The sequence below is a fragment of the Pygocentrus nattereri genome, chromosome 6, assembly GCF_015220715.1.
Source record: "Pygocentrus nattereri isolate fPygNat1 chromosome 6, fPygNat1.pri, whole genome shotgun sequence".
NCBI lineage: Eukaryota > Metazoa > Chordata > Actinopteri > Characiformes > Serrasalmidae > Pygocentrus > Pygocentrus nattereri.
The window spans coordinates 12,213,035-12,237,115 of NC_051216.1; the positions used below are offsets into that span (position 1 = coordinate 12,213,035).

The window sequence follows — 24,081 nt, forward strand, 5'->3', positions numbered from 1 at the left end:
TGCAACATGGGAGTGAAATATGCACATGCAGAAAAGGCATAATTTTTCATTTTTTTCCCTGCATGCTTTACCTTTCTGCTTTTTCCAACTCTAAATGCAGTTGCACTATAGCAGCTATTTGTATATAGCAGCAGGCTGTTCTGTGTAGTTTCACTAACATGTCTTCTCTAGAGCTTTTAGCTGAGATTGAGGGGCACTGTACCCCCTTCTTTAGGTTTGTGGCAGCCTATGACCCAATATTAACCCCCCCCCAGAGTTGGCACTTATGCTAATACTAATTAAAATAATTAGCCATCCATCCATCCATCCATCCATCCATCCATCCATCCATCCATTATCTTCCGCTTCTCCGGGGTTCGGGTCGCGGGGGCAGCATCCTAAGCAATGAGGCCCAGACCTCCCTTTCCCCAGCCACTTCCACTTGTTCTTCATCTCCGAGTGATGATGTTTTAGGAAAAAATCTTATACCAAAACTATCATTAAAAGTGCCTCAGGCAACGTGTTCTTTTTACAAAATTTGGTTGGTCAGATAACCCCTCACCACCACTGTGAACAAGATGTCTCTGTATAGGAATATTTCACATCCAACTCTCTAAATAACTTTCTTTACAACTTAATTATTGAGCTATGCAGATTTTTTTTTTAAATCTTCTAAAAAATGTGGAATTCCCCTTTAATTACTAAATAATATGCCTGCACTTTAATGGGTTAAAACAATAATCTGGCATTGAAGAATACACAACAGAAGTAGCTTCAAGTGGCCGATGTGGAGAACCAGCCTGCAGATCCAGGCTGAGGAACAGTGGAGTTTCTTACAGATGGCTAGTTGGAAGCAGCAGCGCCTGATTTACGGCCTTGGCTGAGGCAAGCACTTAAGGTGGAACAGATTTCCTCTGAGGATAATCCCCCATCTCTGTCAAACACTTCTCTAACTGCTGAACTCTAACCTCTCATAAGGATATTATAAAATCCTTTAACCTCTTAAAATGATACTCTGGCATTTCTCAGTGTCTGCAGCATCTGTAGCATATGGTTGATTTTCATGGACAATAATCTGAACATGTTTATCTGTAATTGGGAACAGAATTAACTGAAGCACACACACACACACACACACACACACACACACATGTCTATGTACATATGTATATAAATATGCATGTATATTTGTATAATTAGCATTGTAGATAATGTACAGTGTATTTGCTGCTGTATTCGACCTGCCGTGCTTAGACTTTAGAACAGGTTTAGCGTTTTTAGCTTAAGGCACCTGTTACAGCAGTGCTGCACCAGTGCATTCACACTCTTCTGCGTCATCCTGAAATCTGAAGCTCATCCGTGTCAGGGCGGGTGCTTCACACAGCAGGTATTGGTTTGTGTGTGTGCGTGTATGTGTGTGTGTGTTGTGCACACATTCCTTGCATACCTGTGTGTGTATGCCTTCATTTAATGTTGTGCATTTGTGCTTCAGGCATCAGACTCAGACATGCAGTGCATACAGAATGAGGAATACTCCCCCTCCTCCCTTCCCTATCGCTCTCTCTCTCTCTCTCTGTCTCTCTCTCTCTGTCTCTCAGCAATAGAGCAGATTACTCACAACCTTGACTTTGAGAAGGAGAAGTGAGCCTTATGTGCTGCACTCCATGTAAACAGACTGACTTCCTTATGACTCTGTGCATCATGCAAATATGTGTGTGTGTGCATTTGTGCATGTTAGGTTTGTGTGCACAGTACTGTGCAAAAGTCAGAGACCACTCTTAATTTAATTAATTTTCAGTTAGGACAGCCGTTGAGTACAAATTATTCATGTTTTAAGAGATATTTCTGAGGAGATTAGATATCGGATAATCCTCTTGCACAAGTACAGGGAAAGTCAAAGGGAAACTGGAGTTTTTTAATTTGCACTGGTTCTATAAAAGAAGCTTATGCATGCCTGAATGGTTAATTGCATGGTGAGATGATTCTTGAGATTGATGAAAAAGGTGTTGCATATGGTTCTTTAGAGGACCTTTTCGAAAATGGGCCTGTGCAGCACCAAAAATGGGTTCTTCTATTATTGCAATGTCAAGCTTGTAACAATGGAAGAACTCTTTTTGGTGCTATAGAGAACCATCAGATGAAAGCTTTCATCTTTGGGAGAGAGGAGAAAATCAACCTGCTTCAGATCTGAAAACATCCACAGAGGTTTCTGTCCATCCCTCCACTGTGAGAAGACAACTCAGTGCTATGGGTCTGAGAGGATGTGTAGTTATCAAGGAGCCTCACTGAGAAAAGGAGACAGACACATCAAACGAAGCTGAGCAATGAACTGACCACCCTGGAGGCCAGACCTCAACAGAATGGGTTTGGGATTGTTTGGATTGTGAGACGAAGAAAATGCAACCAACCTCAAAGACTGAACTTTGGAGGAGTGGAGAAACATCCCTGCAGACGTCTTTAAAAACCTGAAAGCAAAACTTGCATAAAGAATAGAACCTGTAATAAAGGCAAACGGGTGAAGACACACACACACACACACACACACACACACACACACACACACACACATACACACACACACAAGCATTTTCTAAGCCACTTCTCCCTCAGGGTCCAAGGGGGATGCTGGAGCCTATCCCAGCGGTCATCGGGCAGAAGGCAGGATACACGCTGGACAGGTCGCCAGTCCATCGCAGGGCAGACAGACAGACACATTCACACACATGGCTGAAGACAGTAAATAGTAAAAAATATCATCTTCTGGTAAATGTGTGTTTTGTACTTGAAGCTGAAAAATGAATCATTTTCTCTTAATGTTTTTTTTTTAAACTGGAAATTAAATAAATGAATTGTGGTCTCTGACTTTTGCAGTTCTGCATGTGTGTGTGTGTGTGTGTGTGTGTGTGTGTGTGTGTGTGTGTGTGGGCGCGCGTGCATGCATGCTTGAGTTTTTTGTGTCATGTTTGTGCAGACTGCAAGATTTAGTGTGCAGGATTGTGCATGTATGCTTGTGCATGTCTCATCTTAGTGTGTGTGTGTGTGTGTGTGTGTGTGTGTGTGTGTGTGCATGCCCCCCCCCCCAACCCCCCAAGCTTCTGTCACATTAAAATACCACACTGTGCACAAATTCAATAAGGCTTAAACCGGAGCAGCTGAATATCACCGAATCACACACACAACAAAGTTACACTACTCTTAAACCAGAGAGAGAGAGAGAGAGAGAGAGAGAGAGAGAGAGAGAGAGAGAGAGAGAGAGCTGAGAAGCGGTCACGTGGCTCGCGCGTCCCCGCCACTGACGTCACCCTCTTCCGTCTCCCAGCAACGTCTCCATCAGCGCTGGCGTCACCGCCGCGCCGTTGTCCCGGCAACGGGGTGTCTCGCGCGCTCGCGCGGCCTTGCGCTCCGCTCGGGCGCTCTGACGCGCGCGGTGGCGTCAATGGGGCGGGACCTCTGAGGGGCGGGGCTTCGGAGAAACGGCAGAGTGTGAGTGAGAGAGAGAGAGAGAGTGGAAGACCAGCAGACAGAGCTAAAGAGCTCAGCGGCGCGCGGCTCCGTTTCAGCCTCCGCGAGAGTGGAATGAGTTTTAAACCCCAGCCAGAGACACGAATCAGCCGCGGAGGGAGGAGGAGGAAGGCGCTCGTGCTGTAGGGTGAGTGGCATTCCTCTCTCACAACTTTATCATAGCCATGTAACTCACCATATACTACTGTATTATAACCATCTACTGCTGTATAACAACTTTATCATAGTCATATAGTGCTGAAACTCTCTATACTGATATATTATAACTTTATCATGGCCTTATACCACTGAAACCCACTTTATACTGCTGTGTTAGAACTTTATTATAGCCATGTACCAGTAAAACTAACAATACACAGCTTTATCATAACTTTATTACAACTCTGTCCTGCTAAAACTCACATTACACCACTCTATTATAACTTTATTATAACTACACACTGCTAACAGCCACTATACGCTGCTTTATTATAACTTTACCATAACTACATGCAGCCATAAGTCACTGTGCATGCCTTTATTTTAACTTTATTATAGCCATGTGCTGCTGAAACCACAGTACACTGCTTTATTATAAATTTATTACAACTATATACTGCTGAACCTCAAGATATGCCGCTTTATTATACCTTTTGTTATAACTATATACTGCTAATAGCCACTGTACACTGCTTTATTATAGCTTTACTACAACTACATACTGCAATAAGTCACTGTACACTGCTTTATTGTAAGTTTGTTATAGACACATACTCCTATAACTCATCATGCATTGCTTTATTATAAATTAATTATGATTATATTGTCCTAGTGTAAGTCACTATACACTCATTTCAACACCAACTTTATTGCAGCTACTTACTGTGAATAATATCTATCCTTTATAAGCACATTATACAATGCATTGTTATAATTTATGCCATTCAGCTATAACAAGCTATTTATTGCTGTATTATGACCCAGTACACTATGCTTTATTCAAAATTTCTATGCTGCTACAATTCACTATACGTCATTATATTATAACTATTGTTTTATTATGCACATTGTTTTATTCTAACTTAGGACACAGAGCTATAACTCAGCACACCCTGAGTGCTTTTCTGCATTCTTTCAATGGAGTGACGTTGCCTTATGAGGGCTCTTTAGAAAGACTGGATTTTAGCTTTAATTATTTTATTAATTTTATATTGATGGCATTAAATTTAAGGTGTTTAGAGGTTTCTGTGCTTTCTTGTAATAATTGTGTGATCACATTTGCATAGATTTAAAGCTGTTTGGGTTCCACTGCCATATGGACACAGATTCATATAACAGTTACTGAAGAATACAAGAATACAATAATAATAATAATAATAATAATACTTATTAACATTATAATAATAATAGATTGCTGTGAATAGCCTTTTACTGATTTACTGACAGATTTTAATGTGTTACAGGCACCATTACCAAATAAAAGTCCTCCGAAAAGCCTTTGCTGCAGGAAAACCCACAAACGCCTCCATCATGGTGATCATGAGAGAGAACAGTGCGAGTTGTGAGCCCACCGCTGCCCAGGGAAGGCCTCTCCAAGTGGGCTTCTATGAAATTCTCCGCACACTGGGCAAAGGAAACTTCGCTGTGGTCAAACTCGCCAGGCACAAAGTGACTAAAACGCAGGTAATAGACCACTGACCATAATAAACTAAAGAAATCTGCTTTATCTTTATGCATTGTACACAGCAGTAAGCGAATAAAACAGGTTTTAATTATTACCAGCAAATAAGTTACACTTGTAAGATGTTTATGCAAGAAGCTAACGGGTGCATTCGTTACAACACAGGTTGCCATAAAAATAATAGATAAGACACGACTGAACTCCTCCAATCTGGAGAAAATCTACAGGGAGGTTCAGATCATGAAGCTGCTGAATCACCCGCACATCATCAAGCTTTATCAGGTACGTCTGGTTGTTTCTCAGTCCTCCTACGCTGCATGTCACTGTGGGCAGAGTTGCTGTAATTTACATGAAGTCCTTGCACTAATTTTTTTGGGGCTAATTTGGCAGCAACGAATATATAATGTCTTCGAATTTTAGACTGAATTGTGTGGTCATTATGATAACATGCTGTCATTATCACAATAAATTACATCATAATATTTTCGCTGTCCAAAGAAAAACATCTCTATTTTTTGTGATTTTCACTTTTCTGCATCATTTGAGCTCAGCAGCCATTCTTTACATTGTGTGAAAATTTCATGATGAATGGGCCAGTAAAAATGCAACAAAATTGCTTAGAAAAAAATCTCTTTCCATTGACTTAGATTAAAACTAAAGAGCGTTTTTGCCCTGTCCTGTAAAGTTAGTATTTTGGAGATACATGTTTTTCTTTAACAGCGACAGTATGCTTTTTTGAATATATCAAGGTTGTTGTCTGTAGTTCCAGAACATTGAACAAATGCATGTATCATAAAAAGCAGATAATAGTCAACAACAATAACTAGAGAATATAAGCGCCACAGTAACAGCAGCTGATTGGATGTCAGCCCATTAAGCCGTTATATTATTTTAATTGTACTAATTGTACTTACTAGTTGTAATCATTGTTCAGTTGATGCTATTTTTTGCAAACATTATATTATAAACTATAGTTTGCTGGTGCATCTTGTCTATTTTGTCTTGTTTACAAAGCTCGAAAAACATAATATCTTGATTGAAAAAAAAAAAGCCTGTAAGCGTCGTAATGCTGTATTGTTTGTACCATATCACCCACCCTTAGAATAATGACTGAAGCAGCTTTTTTTGCTTTTGAAAGCTGGTGTTTTAGTTGAGCTTCTCCAAAGCGGAGCTCTATCTGGCTAAAATGGACTTTATAAATAGTCAAGAGGACAGGGTTATCACACCTCACTACAGTATCCAGCCACTGTGCTATCACTTTTCGCACGATCACACATCAACATGAGCCACTTTATGCTACTTATGCATGGGGCTGCTCTTTTCTTCAGGAATGTCTATGATACGTTATGATATGATGTAGCACTATGATAATGAGGTACAGCACGTCTGCATTGCTGGCTTTGAAGCCAGGCTGCTGACGCATGTTGCTCTGAAACTTAAGATCCGTGTGAAGGAGATGGAGTAAAGGGTTGTGAGTGTGCAGATTAATTAGCGTCGGGCGAAGTCAGGCGCAATGTGTCGGCTCTGTCACGTGAAGCTATCTGTCTGTAATAAGGGAAAATCTTAAGACGGGCAATCCGCTTTGGCCACTGGAACAGCTCTTGACGCAAAAGCACACTCACTGCCATGACTGGCAAGGCTGCTGAATTTTGTCAGCACATTTTTGTCCTTATTACTGCCTTCCAGGCCGGGCTCTGTGCGTTTGTTATGCTCCTTTGTGGATTACCAGCTTGTGGATTTGCGTGATCGTGCTGAAGTTGCGAAAGTGTTCCCAACAACCAGAATCCCTGGAAACCGGCTGGCTTCGAGGGGGGCCACCATGGCCCTAACAAGACGGGGTAGGGGTGTGTGTGTTGGGAGGGAGGGGTATTATTAGGAAAGGAATCATCTTTTGTATGCAGTGTGGTATGTATGGGATGTACCAGACCCAGCATATTAATCTAAATAATCTCACTGTCATCTGATGACACACTGACCTGCTTATAGCTGTATGATGGAGAGGATGCTTTTCAGAGGGTCTGAGGCTTTAACATTAGCCTGCAGTGTAATAGCCCTGCTCAGAAATTCCTGTCAGGCAGAATCACTGAAATAACACGGGTGCTCTCCTCATGGCACTCCTCAGTATTGTTTATGGCAAGTTAGTTTCCTTTTAAATGTAATAACTACATAGCGAGTAAGTTACACCTACATTACACTTTAGACTTTACATTAGACTCTGTATCAACAGGTATTGACATTGTTTTGAAACTGTGGCAAAAATGATTTACTTTCTGTCTAAAACCTCTAATGAAATTTAAATCATAATACATTTTTAAAAATTAGAATCTGTGCCATATACAGAATTTAACTACAAACTACATGATAACTGTGGGTTAACAGTGCTGGGTAAGAGACAGTGCTTAGCGCTCCCATTCCCCGCCCCCGTGATCAAGCCTTGTGACCTTGAGATCATAAAGTCGAGTCCCTTGTGCCTGTGTTCTCCTTTCATAGCCACAGCAGTGGCTCTCCTCAGAGTTTATTTAAAGACAGAGCCAACGTCAGGGGGGGGTCACTTGTGATGAAATATGTGGAACTAGCGACCCTTGACCCCTGCTGATAAGCTGCAGTTTCCTCTCTCTCGCTGCTTGTGTAAACACAGGGCCTCTGAGCCGTTTTTCCTCTGCCTTGTCTCTCTCTCACCTCAGACGTGACAAGAGTCAGATCTTTTACACACATGCACACAGTTAACCCCTTACATGCACATTTCACACAGTTATTAATCATAAGGCTTACTATCCAGTAAGTAATTGCAGTGTAACTACTATGTAATGTACATTCCTGATGTTATGCTTAATCATGGCTCACACATTCAATCAAACTGCATTTGTAGACTTCGGTACTTCGACATGAAATGCAATTTCATTTTCAAAAAACAAAAGCAAGCAAAGGAAAAAAATAAAAGCTTGCTTCAAATTATGAGCTGTAAAGGGTTAACGCTTGATTATTGCCCTCACTGCTCACCTTTCACACATTGTCAGGAACACATGACCCGTTGTCTTACATCATTGGCACCTCTGGGCTGACGCAGAGAGCTGGATTCAGTGGAAGTGGAGCTTATCTGTAAACAAAAAGGCCTGTTTTCCTCTCAGCCTCTATCAAACAGCCCGTATACATGACTATGTTTTATGTCCACATTACAGGCCTGCCAGAGTGTTGGTTAATTTCGAGAGAGGAAAAGGGAGTGTATCTCGGGACGTGTTGTGCAACAGCTCAGTCCGTCACGAGTGCTACTATAGCCACAGTCCTCCCTCAGGCCTTCCCGGGAACATTCGGGACATTCCGGGAAGGGGTGAGGACAGGATGGTTTTTAGTTGCAGCTTTTTTTATTTATTTTATTTATTTACTTATTTGGTATTCAGCTCTAACTCCACAAGCTGAGGCTTAAGTGGTATAAAGTTCTTAGCTATTTCACCCTCCAATATGATCCCCTAGTTGCTTGTGCAGAGAGAGAGACAGAAAAGAGAGAGATAGTGTGGTTTCAGTTGTCAGTTGGTGACTGACGTTGCAGATGGGCGGCCATCGGAAAGGAAGGGTGTGCGCATGTGCATCATGCTGTTATGTCCTGCTATAAATAAGGGAATGTTCAGGAAGTAGCCTTATGTCCTCCTGGGCAGCGTTGTGTATCATGGAAAAGCAGAAACATGAGTGACAGAGCCGAGTGAGTTGGAGAAATGATCTGTGTGTCTGTGAAGATATACTCTACCATATATATTATTGTTATATTATTATTACTCTACCATATATATTATTGTTATAATATTATTACTCTACAATTTTATCAGATTCAGCTAATGTGTTGGACGCTGGTTAGCGTACTGTGGTGGGTAACATCCCTGGGGTCTGATTCAAATAAGAATAATAAAAAAAGTTTTTTGGGGGATTTATATAAAGAGTGTAAAGACAAGACAACCAATCAGAGTCATTTTATTATCTACAGTTATGACTGTATAAAGACTGATAAAGCTGTTTAATAGTGCAAGTGAAGTTATTCAGAATGCTTCTTATTTGAAATGGGAAGATTGAGGCTGATAACTTATCAATGCACTGACGTAAACAGATAACTCCAGTATGTCACTTATCATGTATTAGCTTCTTGAGGTTAACAACAAGCTTGAAATATTGAATAAAACCTCTTAAAATACTCTCTGACGTCTAGCTTAGTGTTTCAACATAGTGTTTAACTTACTGCAGAATAAAATAAGAGCCGTTGTTAACATGACATAGTGGTGTATATCATTGAGGATATTGTTCTGTACTTCTTGGAGGAGTATGTGTTGTTTGTGCTGATATTGTATGTATTTTTCCTGTATTTCAAACTGTGGCTCAAGAGGGTCCGTCTTTCAGCGCACACTCCAGCACAAGCCCTCTTCACAAGTGCTGCTAATGCCAGCATTAAAGTTTAATGAGGCAGTAAAAGGAGATTTATTAGCCCGTTTAAAACCAACAGCACCGTCTCTGACCTCCTCTCTCTCTCTCTCTCTCTTTCTGTGTCTTCGCAGGTCATGGAGACCAAAGACATGCTGTACATCGTAACAGAGTATGCAAAAAACGGAGAAATGTTTGGTAAGTGCAAAGCGGCTCTTCCGATCCGCTGTCATTTTTCTCACTGATGAGTCAGGTGTGGCCGTCATAGAGAACATTGACTGGCAGGCGTCCACCGGCACTGACGTTTGTGGCCGTTAGGCAGTGGGGTTGCCGTGGGTAACAGGGTCTTGTGGAGGGATGGAGGGAGAGGTATTTAGCTCAGCAGGACAGGTGGAGGGGAGGGAAGGGGAGGAGGTGGGAAGGGGAGAGTAGCGCTTTGAGCCCACAGGCCGGAGAACAGGTGTGGGATTTGCAGCTTTTATGTAAGCGTGTAAGAGTGTAAGCTTCTGTACTTCTGCTTCACCAACACCCACCTGGGAGTTCAAACACAACAGCACGTCTGGCAACTCACCTTCCTCTCAATCAGCACTGTTAAAAGCAAAATGTCAGAGATCCACTCAGTCATGTTCTATCACTGTTTCGCTCTCTCACACACACATTGTTATACAATAGTAGGATGTGGGGTCTTGCAAATGTCAAACTTATGTTTATATAATTATTACATATATATTACACATGTATTACATATATATTAATTGTGTACGTAGCTATATAATATAAATGTTTTAATGAGGTGGTATTAATTCCACTCCCAACAACATACATCCTGAAAAAAGAAGAAAGTATACATTATATAATACTGATTTGTTAGCCGTCTTTTCTCTGTTTTCCATACAGAAGACATTTCTGTATAAAAATAAACAATTTTTAGTGTGTTTGTGTATTGCTCCCAGTCCTAATTCCTCGTGTTCCTCTGCAGACTACTTGACGTCCAATGGACGGATGAGTGAGGCTGAAGCACGGAAAAAGTTCTGGCAGATTCTGACAGCTGTGGACTACTGCCACCGGCACCACATCGTCCACCGGGACCTCAAAACCGAGAACCTGCTGCTTGATGCCAACATGAACATCAAACTGGCAGGTGGGTAGTCAGAGCCATGAGTTGCACTGTGGCTCACAGAAACACATTCATTCCACTGCAATGAGCCCCAGAGTCAGAGGAGTAATAACGGCATTTGTAAGAAAATGGTGGCAGTTGGAAAAAGACACAAATTTTTGATGGTCTATTCATCAAAATTGCGATTGGGAGCTTGAAAGGGTTGCACAATATAAAATGCAGCTGGTGTTTACCAATTTTATATAAAAACAAGGTTTTCTCATAACAGCAACTTTATGCTTCAGTAACTACACAACACTTTCTGAACTACACAAATCTTTCAGTAGGAGCTGTTTATATAACATCACACAGTGTTATGAGGTAATTACACTCCCTGAAGCGGAGCTGATGAGCAACCTGCTGCTAGTATAACAAAGAGCTTATTTAAAGTCTGACTCTCTTTTGCTCCCTCTCTCTCTCTCTCTCTCTCTCTCTCTCTCGCTGTCCCTTCAGACTTTGGGTTTGGAAACTTCTATAAAGCCGGTGAACCTCTCTCCACTTGGTGTGGCAGCCCTCCATACGCCGCCCCTGAAGTTTTTGAGGGAAAAGAGTACGAGGGCCCACAGCTGGACATTTGGGTATGAGTCCTTAACAAAGCTGTCCATACTATAAACTGATTTAACTGAGGAAATAATGTGGGACTCTAATGTAGGCAATAAGTAACAGTGTTTTGGGTTTGTATTTCTTTTCTCAGAGTCTGGGTGTGGTATTGTATGTGCTGGTATGTGGCTCCCTGCCTTTTGATGGAGACAGTCTGCCTGCACTGAGACAGAGGGTGACAGAGGGACGCTTCAGAATACCATTCTTCATGTCAGAAGGTCAGTAAAGCTATGCATAGCTGTGATAAGCAAACACAAGGTACCCTTATGGCCATTGATGAATGGACCAATAGACATGGTCCAAAATGACTTAAAAATCTCAAATCTCGTCGGCTTTAGTTAAGAATGTCTTTTAAGTTACTCTTTCTGCGAAACTATGTTATTAGGACAGCGGCAGACAATTCAGCATATGCAGCTGTAGCTATGATTAGTGTTGACATGCTAGCTGACTTAGACTGGTCATCTATATTGAGGAATATGCTAACTAGCAACATTAGCTTTCATGGTTAGTCCCTTGGCATTGCTGGGCTGCTCATCTGTACTGGAGAACGTGCTAAATAGCAACATTTGCTTTCATTATTAACATCTTCAGCATTGTTTGCTAGACTGCTTATTTATACTATATAACAGACCATATCAGTTTTCATTGTTTTTTTTTTTTATTTTGTGTCATTTTATGATTGTTTGGTCAAGTTCTGTTTTTACATGTTCTCACATTTTGGTCATGTTTTGTCCTGACATCATGCTAACCATCAATAGTTAATCAATCAAACCACTTTAGCACTGTTAGGTCAACTGCTCCTATAACCACTGGACAACATATTTAAAGTTAATGTGCTGACAGGATTAGCTTTCATTCATTTCTAGCCACTTTAGCATTGCTTGTAAGCTAAACTATCTATGTTTTCTGCACTTACAGACTGTGAGAATTTGATCCGGAAGATGTTGGTGGTTGACCCGGCCAAGCGCATCACCATAGCTCAGATCAAGCAGCACCGCTGGATGCTGGCTGACCCCAGCGCACCCCACCAGGCGCTCTCGCACTCTCTTAGTGACTACAATTCCAACTTGGGCGACTACAGTGAGCCTGTGTTGGGCATCATGCAAACATTGGGCATCGACAGGCAGAGAACTGTGGAGGTGAGGCCAAGGACAGATCAGACCAGAGCATACAGAGTGGTTTAGAGTTACAAACGTAAATATAGGGCTTTGGTGGCCATAAAGCATTGAGCATGGGTACATAGAGTTTAGTGAGAGGTTTTGGGATTGGAAGAGAGCTATGTGAGTAATTTGGTTAGATCACTGTAGCTCTGCAACTGAGGGGTCAGCAATAAAGGTTAATAGCTGTTGCTTGAGGGATCTGAATTGTCAGTTTGTCACCTCGGGGTGCCATGATGAAAAACTGTTTACCTCAGCCTCTTGCCATGCGTTTAGATACACAGGCAGGCTGGCACCCAAAGATAAACATGGCATCTGTTCCTAAAAGCTGTCACACAGAATTTTTTGGTCTTAAGCTCATGCCACAATCCTTTAAGATATTAAGCCTTAAAAGAATTGCTTGCTTGCTCGTAAACAGGCACATAAATAATGTTGCTATCATAAGGAAACCTCGTAACCTCTCTTTTTCAGCTTTTGTTTATTTACAACAGCTGCCCTTTACATAATGTGAACTTTAACGTTAGATTAAATGGAGTTTGGAAACTTCACTGTTACTGTAAAATTACCATTTCAGAGCTACAAGGTCTTTATAAATCAGTGACAATATGATCCTGGTCTGATATGTTCAGTGATTCTTAAACTGCTTGTTTCTTTTCCTTCTCTTGACAGTCTCTTCAGAGCAGTAGCTACAATCACTTCTCTGCCATCTACTACCTGCTGCTGGAGAGGGTCAAGGAGCACCGCACCCAGCAGCTGAACCGGCAGTGCGGGGCGTGGAACCAGAGGAGCAGGAGCACATCTGATTCCTCTGGCCCAGAGGTGAGTTTGTGGACTGGGCCACTACTCAAGCCATCCTCCCTACTGCCTCCGGTGTGACATTACATCCTCCTCTTTGCTTCCTGGCTCATCTGGCTGACTCAGCTCTTCCTCTGTCCTCTCCTCCTCCTCAAGGTGATCATGGAGTCATCTGACAGCTTCCACACAGCCTTCCCCGTTGCTGCTAAGATGAACCCACCAGTCCAATCACAAATAGAGTGTGAACAAGGAGGTCTATTTCAGGTAAAGATTGCCACCATCTTCCCTTTTTCCAAACGTCTTTTTAGTAGTGCTGCAATAACTAGAGCCAATAACTAGAGCAGTGCAACCTGCAAAGTAGGCAAAGACAGGCTAATAGTAAAATTCCCATTTCTTTCCTTTATTCTCTCCCTTTTTCCCCTCTCTCTTACCTCAACTGAAGTCAACCTTATTGTTATAGCACCTTTGGAAGATACAGGAATAAGAAGCATGCAAATTATTGCTGAATAAAAGATTATAAAACAGACAAACTGAATTAAGGAACTATTAAAATGATAATACATAAAACCATGTCTCAAGTAAAAGCTTGACTGAAAACATCTCTCTCTTTCTCAACCTCTCTTTGAACAGCGGGTGGTGTGCCCAGTAGAGGCTAGTCTGAATGGGCTGCTGTGGAACCGCTCCATTTCCCCCAACAGCCTCCTGGAGACCACCATCAGTGAGGAGGTGCGACCGGGAGACCTGGAAGAAGAGGAGGGAGCCCTGCAGGCTCCGCCCCCACCACTCACAAGCACCGCCTCCCGCAGGCACACCCTTGCTGAGGTCTCGGCCCGTTTCCATCAGTGCAACCCACCATGTGAGTAGCGCATGACATCACAGCCACATATTCACTTCAGTTACGGCAACCCAGATTTCAACAACAGTCCTTTCTGATCTGTTTATGATGCTGCTGACAATGCACTCCCAGTTAATCACACTGCTCATATTAATCTTACTGCACGTTAATCACACAGACATATCACTGTTTGCCACTGCTCTTAACAGTGAGCAATGATTGTGAAAAATGATTGTGATATACTTTAGCAAAACACCTCAATAAATGTTATAAATTAAGAGAAATGAGACAACACTGTTAATTACCGCTGAGGCATTTATACAGTTAGATAAGAGAATAAGTACATGTGCAAATTGAAGTGCCATTAGCTTCACCGATTAGAGCTAAGTGAACTCAAATTGTGCTTTGTGAAAAGGCTCTGACTGGCTGCGGGCAAAAATGAAAAGTCTGTAGTCTGTCTGATTTAAACAAAAGAGAATGTGGACAGAATACACTACACTACACAAGTCTCCTAACAACCTTATTGCTCTTCTCAGGTATTATCATCAGTCCCTCGGATGGAGCCTCCTCGGACAGCTGTCTGAAGTCTTCATCTAACCCAGCCCCAGCCCTGTCCGCTGCCGCAGCAAGAGACCTTTCAGCCCTGCTGTCCTCCGGGATTGGACCTGGTGCCTCAGGACCTGTCGGAGCCCCTCTCGCCCTTTCCTCTAATCGGCTTCTGCAGAATCAGGGCAGTCTGCATGCGGTCAGCTTCCAGGAGGGCCGCCGGGCCTCCGACACATCCCTCACACAAGGTGAGTGCGCTCATGTGCGGCAGTTTTCTCATTCATTCTTGTCATTTAAAGAGTCTAAAATGTGCAGAAGGTGCTTGGCACCCTTTATTTCTCCTAACTGACTGGTAACTGCTAATTTATGTAGGATTGAAGGCTTTCCGTCAGCAACTGAGGAAGAACACCCGAGCCAAGGGCCTCCTGGGCCTGAATAAGATCAAGGGTCTGGCCAGACAGGTGTGCCCTCCGACCTCATGCCCCAGAGGCAGCAGAGGGTCACTTGGGCCAACCCTGTGCCCCCCATCAGGTTTGCAAGGCTCTGGCTGCCCCCGGGAACGTCGCAGTATGTTGGAAGAGGTGCTGCATCAGCAGAGGTGAGACAATGTAGATGCTAGCATTGGTCAGTCCTAAAGATCATGATACTGGACACTGTTTTCCTACTCTAACACATGCAGTTTGGGCTATTAAGGGCTTTTAAGTTAGCTGAGTAGGAAAGCAGTTAGAAAAGGGAAATGTCACCAATACTGAGAAGCTAAAAATTCCAAATACTGATGATCAGTTTAGTTGATGTTCAAAAGAGCTTCACAGTTCTGACTGTAGTTTATAGACATTTATAGACATGATTTCCACTTAATATTGATAAATTAATGGAATATAAGGAAAGAATGCACCGGTTAGGCACTACTGGCTAGTTATGTCTTATCAGCTCCCTTTGTTAGCTTAGTTGTATATTTACCTGTTTCTGTGTCGGTGGTCTTTTTGCAGGATGCTCCAGATCCAGCACCAGTCGCAGGTCCAGTCCCAGCCCCAGCAGCAGGCAGCCCTCTTCTTGTCCCAGTCCCACCAACTGCCACCCTCCCCTCCCTCCAACAGTCTCTTTGCCCCGGCTGCCCTGTTCTCCAACCCCCCCAGCCAGACCCCCAACCAGCCCCTAATCCCAGTGTGCCAGCAGACCTCACTCCCACTCCAGCACAGCCTGTGGCAGCAGCAGCAGCAGATGAAGCCTGTGGACTCCTCCTCTTCTTCTACATCTTCCTCATCATCATCCCTTTCTCCAGTAGTGTCCACCGCTCACCTCCTGGAGGCCCGTCTGCATATCAGCCAGCAGCCCCACCTCCAGCCTCACCCTCAGGCCCAGCACCTCCAAAACCAAACGCAGGGCCACTTCCACCTCTTGCCCCAGCAGATGGGCTGGAGCTTGGGCACTAGCAGCAGCCCCCAGGCCTCTGAACTCCAGGAGCAGCTGGCCTGCACTGGACAACAGCTCAGCAGCTGTGTGATGGTCAAGTAATGGAAGTAGAATTCAGTTGACTCCAGAATAAAACAGAGGGGAGCTTCAAAGATGTGCAGACGTATATGGGAGAAGCCCAGAATGGACAAAAAAACAGAGAAAAATGACTCAAATTGAGAGAAAACCTGGCTTTTCTCCAGCAACATGCAATTCCATATCAGTGCTCTTGTGTGCATCTGATGCAGTGACTGAGTGGAGACAAGCAAAAGAAGAAGCAATAACCAAACCCTTTTGAGAAGGTCCCACCCAATACCCTCTTACGAGTAGTCTCCCAAGAACAGCAAGCAATAAAAGACTGCGCATCCTGTTGTCTCTGATCCCGTAAACATGAAACGTGTCTTCAGAGAACACAAAAGAACTGACCTGATAACAGAAAAATGATTATGTCAGAGACGGCAGGCTTTCTTCATACATTACATGTAGGAAATTAGGACGGTTATGTCTTCCTTAAACTTGTTTTTGTCCATTTTCTAGGTTCACTTTTACTTTTAGAGCTTTGCTGTTTTTTTCTTTTTTTCACTTCACTGGAACGACCAAAGTTGTTTTCTTCTTCTTTTTTATTTGCCTTTCTATGTTGTTTTATACCAGTCCTTCAAAGAAAATGTAGTATCATTTATGAGTTATCCTAAACTTCCAAAACAAATCCTGCAATTTCTTAAACTGCAATGTGAAGATACGAGCTGAGCGCAATATTAGGCGAACTAGAGCTGCTTTATTATGAGGCGAGAGGTACGTTTATCATGCGGAAAGCAAAGCTAGCTTAAAAAAAAAGCACAATAGGTACTGCCCTTAAGTTCCGTTAGATCAGCTGACCGTAAGATGCGAGAGTGCATGTGTAAATGTGTCTGTGCGTGTGTGATTATGACCTCCTATGCTGCTCAGCGCTGTGTCATGCCTAGACTCAGACACTCTGCAATGCTGAACGCACACCAGAATAGCTCTTGTTGTATGCTTGTGTTTTTTTGCTGATTTAATGCTTGGGTTAGAAGTTGCTGTCCAGCTTTTGTCACTTGATTTCGGACCCACTCATCAGAAAAAGAAAGAAAAGGCTGACGCTTACTTCTATAATCATATCACTACCTCCTCCTTCACCAGTAACTCCCTTCACGCTGCGCTATGTGCACTCTGAAAACATAAAGGTTCCTTAGTGGGCTTGGACATTCAGTTCTAGGAAAAACAGTTTGTACATTAGGAAGAGGTTCTTAGGGACCCCAAAAGTGATTCTTCTATGGTGTTCACTGAACCTAGGCACCTTTATTTTTGTAAGAGTGCACTTGATTTCTCTTTTTCCAGTGTGAATTTGCTTGCTTAACCACAAGCGCGAGAACAAAGCATACGGGATTAGTGCAATATTTCACACTGACAAGTAGTACCAGGTGAAGAAGCTGATGTAGGAAGCCAGCAGGTACTTTGTCGCCTGATGGTGATTTTTTTTTTCAACTTTTTTTTCTAGCTCTGATTTTTTTCTTCTAACGATTGTATGAAAGTACCTGAAACTTTTGGTTCAGGGAAACAGCGCGTGGATGTGATTTTGCGCACTAGAGAACGAAGTCTGGCCGTTTCCGTAGTGCTCGTCTTCTTTATGACACAGGTTGCCTTTGCGTCCTGGCTGGCTTTGAAAAACGTCAGAACTAGAGCGAGCCAGAAAGAGCAGGGAAGAGCAGGATTTGATCAATGGCTGCAAGTGACAGAAAGTCCACTATTGCACAAAGTGTAGCTTTTACAGTCCTTTACAGTAGCTGCCACTGGTAGGAGACAGAAAAGCATTTTTTAAATCCATCAGTGGACGTAGAGTCTCCCCCATCTCCAAGGGACCATGGCTGTACTTATTATTATTCATAATATGCTTTTTTCCTCCACTTAGTAGCAATAGTGTTTTTAAATGTGCTTGAGAGACATTGCAATAGGTGCTAGAAGTAGATCGCAAACAGTGTTTCTCTATGTGAGTGTGCATGTGTGAGTGTTTGGTATTTATTTGTAATAGTGCATTTAACAGCGGTTGTTAAAAGCACGTCCCCCACAGATGATTCTACTGCATGTCTGTCGGTTTATTGTGATGTTTTTTTGCAAAGGTTAGTTCTTTAGTTGAACCGTACTAAACCATGGGGAGGGTATGGGGAAGGGGGGCTCGAATAAGAGGCAGGTTTTGAATCCAGTGACTGAAAAAGATAAGCTGTGGGTGATCATGAGAAACAGTGTTAATTCACCTTGTATTTATTTAACCCATTTTTTGTTTGTTTGCACTCACCGCCAACACTTGTGCCTTTTTTCTGAACAAAATGATGAGGAACGCAAAGTTGTTTTCTGGTCTGATTTTAGGACATGATAAAAAAGCACATTGAGAAATGTGGTCCTTACGCTTTCAGTAGATCAGAAGCCCCTTTTTTAATATACTTTCTTTTACGTGTTGCTGTTTCAGAATAATGCACTTTATGACGAATATTTCTCATTTTCAAAATAGTGTTGGTCTCCACTGCTGGGTTAGAAAAATCTTCAGTGTAACTTCAGTTATGTTACTTTTGAAACACTATTTTTTTTTTTGTAACTGTAAAAAAAAAAAAAAGAAAAGAAAAAAAAAAGAAAAAGAAGTAAAAAATTATTAATCCTTTTGTTACAGTTTTGGATAGACGGAACTGATCTGCTTGCTGACTAAGTGTCTTGGATGTGTGAAAATGTGTGTCTATGCTAGGAAGGGAGAGAAAGATTGTTTTATTTATGTGGCTATTTATTTGAATAAAAATGAAATTCCTAAGATTCACTGTGTTGTGATTTGTTTTTCTTTGCAAATTATGAAAGTACTTGAAAATAAATGAATACATCAACAAATAAACATTTTAGTCAATGTAAATGTATTACAACAGTATAATAAAAACACTTTAAGCCATTAAAATTGCAGGCTTTATACTTACTAATGCTTATTATTCAGCAACTACAGGGACTTAAATGCAAACTGGCTGAGCTATTCCTAGCTTATAGAAGTGTGTAATAAAACTTTGGGCCTGCTGGCAGTCCCTGACCATTTACGGAGTTGTATGCTAAGAAGTAGTATGCTAAAGTTTGGGCATCCCTAGTCAGAGCATATATCTTGTTGATTTTCTAAGTGATGCTAAGTAAACAGCCTCTACATTTTAACGCACACTTACTATTTTGTGTTAAAACTTTTGCATATGCCAGCCTTTTGGAGATCATAATTCTGCGTAGCCGGAAACAGAACGTATTCAGTGTTGTGCATTTGCAGACTGTTTGGCACTTAATACTTTGCCACAGTTACCTGCAGTGCATGGCATTTCCTCTTCATGCAAGTCTTGGTGTTTTGGTGGTTTTTTGCAAAAGCTGTGAAAATATTTTCTCCTTATCATGTCTAGCAGTTCAGTGAATTGCTCACTAAAATGAAACACACACATAAAGACTATTTAAATAAGGCCTGGGGCCATATTACAGAATCTTCATATCCTTGTCTTAAATTAAGAGCTGATAAGATTTTTCACACATTTGTACTGCAGACGAAACAGAAGAAATCCTGAGCTACTCAGTCAAGATCGGTAACTTTTATGTATGTTACCACGCAGCTGATGTATGCACACAGCTGAAACTTAAAGATGTAATCTAACAACATAAAACATGTGAGTTAGTTAGCTAGACAGCTACTGCTATAAAAAAAAATCTCAAAACCAACATTTGATGAACTGGAAGTGTAAAAAGTGAAAAACAATGAGATTGTGCTGCTGAGGGATTGTCCTAAAATTAGGACAGTGTTCAAGACGTTTTGTTACAGCATGTTTCTGTAATACTCTTACCTTATCTTGAGTTTGGTTATTCTGTTATAGCCATCAATGTTTCTGTACTTGTGGCCTCAGTTTCTCAATTTCCTGCAAGAGTGCAATACTGGACGCTCAACAGCACGTCACGTGCAGAATCTCTCAGGCAGAAATATTTTAATCTCTGAGAAAGATAAACATGGACATGTGCTACATAGAAGTGGTCTCCAACCCTGGTCCTGGAGAGCTGCCATCCTTTACAGCCTACTTCCAATTACAATTTGCCACACCTGCTCCAGCCAATCAACCCCTTCCCAAGCCTCTGATTGGCTGGATCAGATGTATTAGATTTAAATTAGGGGTGGGGCAGCTTAATAGATACAGGTTGAAACATGATGCCTCTTAACTGAAGCCCTGAGAGATGCTCTGTGCACTTTTATGCTCTAAATATTCAGAATTGCTTTGCTGCCACACAACAACACAGGATGTGTTTGGATTCAGCACAGCTCTGTGTGCATGAGTCAACAACAGATACCAAACAATATGGTAAATAATAAAGTGCAGGACAAGAGAGGATTTGCAAACCAGGAAGAAGCACCACATACAGTATAAACAATGACAGAAGAGAAGCAGAAGTGTAAACACAGTAATCCCTGTAAACCACCGCTCTCTACTGAGCACTGCAGACATGAGGATGGATGCCTGATGCTAAGTGGTTGAGGTTGGTGTATATGTAATACATCATCTCTGCCAGGGCGAAGTGTGAAATAAAATGTTCTTAGTTTTTATGTAAGTTAATGTGACAAGATTTTACTGCAAATAAATGTGGGCTATTTCTGTCGGTCCATTCATCAAGAAATGTTTACACAATGTAAAGAACAGCTGCTGTTTTCAAATGATATTCTAAAATATCTAAATTAAAGGTTGTGTGTCGACAGTGATGATGTGCAATTGAGTGATTTGGTGTAATTATATGACACTCATATTTAAGTAAAGAAGATGGAGATGTGGAATATCTAGCGTTTGAGAGCCTGACGCTCCTCCCTAACTTCCTATAGATTTCCTTCTCCACCTTCCGTGTACTGTCACAAACTTTTCACACCCTCCGTCACCTCTCCATCTCCTCCCTGTCCCTTAGTTTAATCTCTCAGTCCTGTCTAAGCTCATCAGTGTGGGGTCTGGCCCTAAAGCTGCCCAGAACTCCAGACCCAATTCTCAGAGTTCTCGCCTTTGCTACAGTCATACAGTCTCTCCTTATAGTACCTTCAAATGTTGAAGGCATGATCCAAACTTGCAAATACTGGATGTCATCTTAGAAAGAATGGGCCTCATTCTCCAATATCATCTTAAATTTTTGTCCTTTGGAAAGGAAGTGTCCCCCCGTTTGAAGCTAAGTTGAGTTTGTGAAGGAAATCGCTAAATGGTTATGCTGCATTTTCCATACGTGACGTAAAACAAATGGCGAGACATGCACTAGGCCTGGATCATCCAATTTTGTTTATGGGCATGTATCCAGGGCCCAGAGCCACTAAGGGGCCCCTGTAAGCAATTATGAGAAAATCTAAACAGTCTTGGTGGCTCAGTCTGTTAGCACTAACTTCAGAAAGGTTAGTTTTATAGCTAGAGTTAATTAATCCCACCACATCGTCACCCCCCCCCATACACATTTGAAACTTCTGCTCTTTCATAACCATTTCAACTCATGAGCCCTTTTACCTGAACTGAAGCAGGTATATTACAGCAGATTAAATGAAAATCTACCCTGGACATACCAAAACAACATACCGTGCAGTGCAGTGGTCCTATAGACCCACCTCTGAGAGCCAGTGATCTGATCACTCTGGTCTGGAAGCTCACTGGTATACAGTGAGATACAAACACATTCCAGCATGTGTCCTGATCCTGCTGAGTGTGAGCTGGCGGGAGGCACAGAGCCAGCTGTATTCACTCTCATGCATGCTGGGAAATGTTTAGTAGCTGGAAGGCCAGCAGTTAGTGCCAGTCACTCTGTCAGCCTGCTGTGAACACGGCTCCCAGCTTATAGACCTCAGTTTACAGGTCCTACTGTACATACACAGTAGTTCTTCCCTGCCTGACCCCTCAAACTCATAAAAAGTGATGTTTCAGCCAATTTGCACCAAGGCCCAATCCCATTTCTTATTAAAACCCCTACCCTTTGTTTTCCAGTGTCATTTTTCCCTTTGGAGCTGACAAGGGGTACAAGGGGTAGTGGTTGAAATCGTCCCCTACAAAGTGAGACAACCCTCAAAAAAATGAGCATTTCCTCATTAACAGGCTATTAGTGGTGCTCTGTAGGCGACCCTGCCAGTCTGCAGTGACAGCAGAGGAGCAGAAATGCTTAGCCACCTCTCTGCTGGACTTTGACATCAAGCTAAGGTAATACAGTGGTTATCATACAGAAAAATTATTCACATTTGTGGGTTTCTTTGGTCGCTGATGCAGCCATTTTCAGTTTTCCATTTTTTCTCATAATGCTCTGTTTAAAGTGAGCCTCTGAAAAACCTCCACTAGGAGGGCCATATAGCCCCAACACTTTTTTTTTGTTGATTTTTATTTAACAGTATTATAATGCTGTAATTATATTTTCATATTCACACTCTGCATGTACTGTAGCAATGGTCTTATTGCATTTTTAAGTTTTGGTTGGAAACAAAAGGGTCAAAAAAATTTAACCACACAGAAAATTATCCAATAAGAATTATATGTAGAGAGATCATCAACATGAGTGGATCTAGTCACTAACTGAAAATATGAGACTTGAACAATGGGTCTCAGTTAGTTGTTTAGTTGTTTGTTGTTTCACAGGTCTTTACCAGAACTCCTTACTAAAAGACCCACGATGACATGCAAGGTAAAGTATCTTAATGTCTCTTGCAAACTTCATAAAAATCTAAAAGGGAACAAAAATAAGACTACAAAAACATGGAATGTCTTTTCCATGCTTTGCATATTCATGTATAACATAGAACTGCCAAAAAAAGCTTATATGAACTAGTATTAGCTTTGCATTAACACTATTAGAAATGACCTAGTGCCACTAGCAGAAATTGTCATTATTGCAAAGGTCTTTCCTCTTTTTTGTAACCTGGCTTTGAAATCTACTGGGTTGGTATAGTGTCTTCCCTTTATGTAGCAGGCCTCATCCAGGCAAGCGTACCACAATACACCCATAAGAGTTCTTTGGTAAGACTCAACACAATCACTTTACTCTCTAACATGATATACTATGTATACTCATATTGGATTTTTTATGTCCTTAGAGCGTTACTGATCCTTAGAGCGATACTGAGCACAAATCTGAAAACAAAATCAAAATTTGTGAAACAATTTGCCCACAGCAACCATAAGTCGGTACTTTTTTTTAAGTCTTGGATGTAAGCCGTTAAATTGTAAGTGATCTGGATATGAAAGTCTGTAAATGCCTAAATGTACGATGTGGTTGGTTAGTGTAGTGGTTAACACCTCTGCCTTCTACGCTGTAGACTAGGATTCAGTCCCCCACTTGGGTAAGCACCCTACACTATACCAATAAGAGTCCTTGGGCAAGATTCCTAACGCCACCTTCACCTACTTGTGTAAAATGATCAAATTGTAAGTCGCTCTGGATAACAGCGTCTGCCAAATTCCATAAATGTAAATGTAATGTAAATGTACAAACTATCTTAACTCCTTCAATGACCAGGGCCCCCCTGTGGGTCCAAAGTTTTACTACAAACATCTGTAACCTAAGAATAACTTACACTATAGTCCATGTAGTATGTAATTACACTGGGTTTTTAAGATGTAAAACAGTGCGGACTTGTTACATAATATCAAAAAGTTATGACATTGTATTAGGGACAAAAGTACATTAAATTTGACATTTAAAAAATTAAATTAAAAATTTTTACATTTTACATTTGCTACAAACAGTAGTCTTGCCGCTTTGATGAATAAAATTTGCCTGTTCTTTACACATCATGTCCACCAGACAACATTTTGCCTGAGAGAACAACTCCATAAATATGATTTTCCTCGAAACCGTCACTTTAACACATCTGGTCGGATGATATATTTTGTTGATCTCAGCAAAATATGTTAACACATCCTCTACAGAGAGCACAATAAAACATGTAATTTTCTGCTAAATTTTG

The 24,081-nt window shown here is 41.7% G+C and overlaps 1 protein-coding gene across 1 annotated transcript; it reads left to right on the forward strand.

Moving 5' to 3' along the window:
* Positions 1–3,474: 3,474 nt before the first annotated feature.
* On the forward strand, positions 3,475–18,745 carry sik1 (salt-inducible kinase 1). Its single transcript, XM_017713480.2, has 14 exons — positions 3,475–3,628; positions 4,944–5,163; positions 5,327–5,443; positions 9,700–9,763; positions 10,545–10,706; positions 11,175–11,299; positions 11,416–11,539; positions 12,240–12,460; positions 13,148–13,297; positions 13,430–13,537; positions 13,904–14,129; positions 14,645–14,902; positions 15,027–15,252; positions 15,644–18,745. The coding sequence occupies exons 2-14, from the start codon at positions 5,011–5,013 to the stop codon at positions 16,167–16,169; spliced, it is 2,460 nt and encodes an 819-aa protein (XP_017568969.1). The 5' UTR covers positions 3,475–3,628; positions 4,944–5,010; the 3' UTR covers positions 16,170–18,745.
* Positions 18,746–24,081: the final 5,336 nt, after the last annotated feature.

Excerpts from the sequence above, each read along its gene's own strand:
- sik1 (XM_017713480.2), top strand. The coding sequence starts at position 5,011 with ATGGTGATCATGAGAGAGAACAGTGCGAGTTGTGAGCCCACCGCTGCC. Across the intron at positions 5,164-5,326 it reads ACAAAGTGACTAAAACGCAG|GTTGCCATAAAAATAATAGA; the intron begins GTAATAGACCAC and ends GTTACAACACAG. Across the intron at positions 15,253-15,643 it reads GAGGTGCTGCATCAGCAGAG|GATGCTCCAGATCCAGCACC; the intron begins GTGAGACAATGT and ends GTCTTTTTGCAG.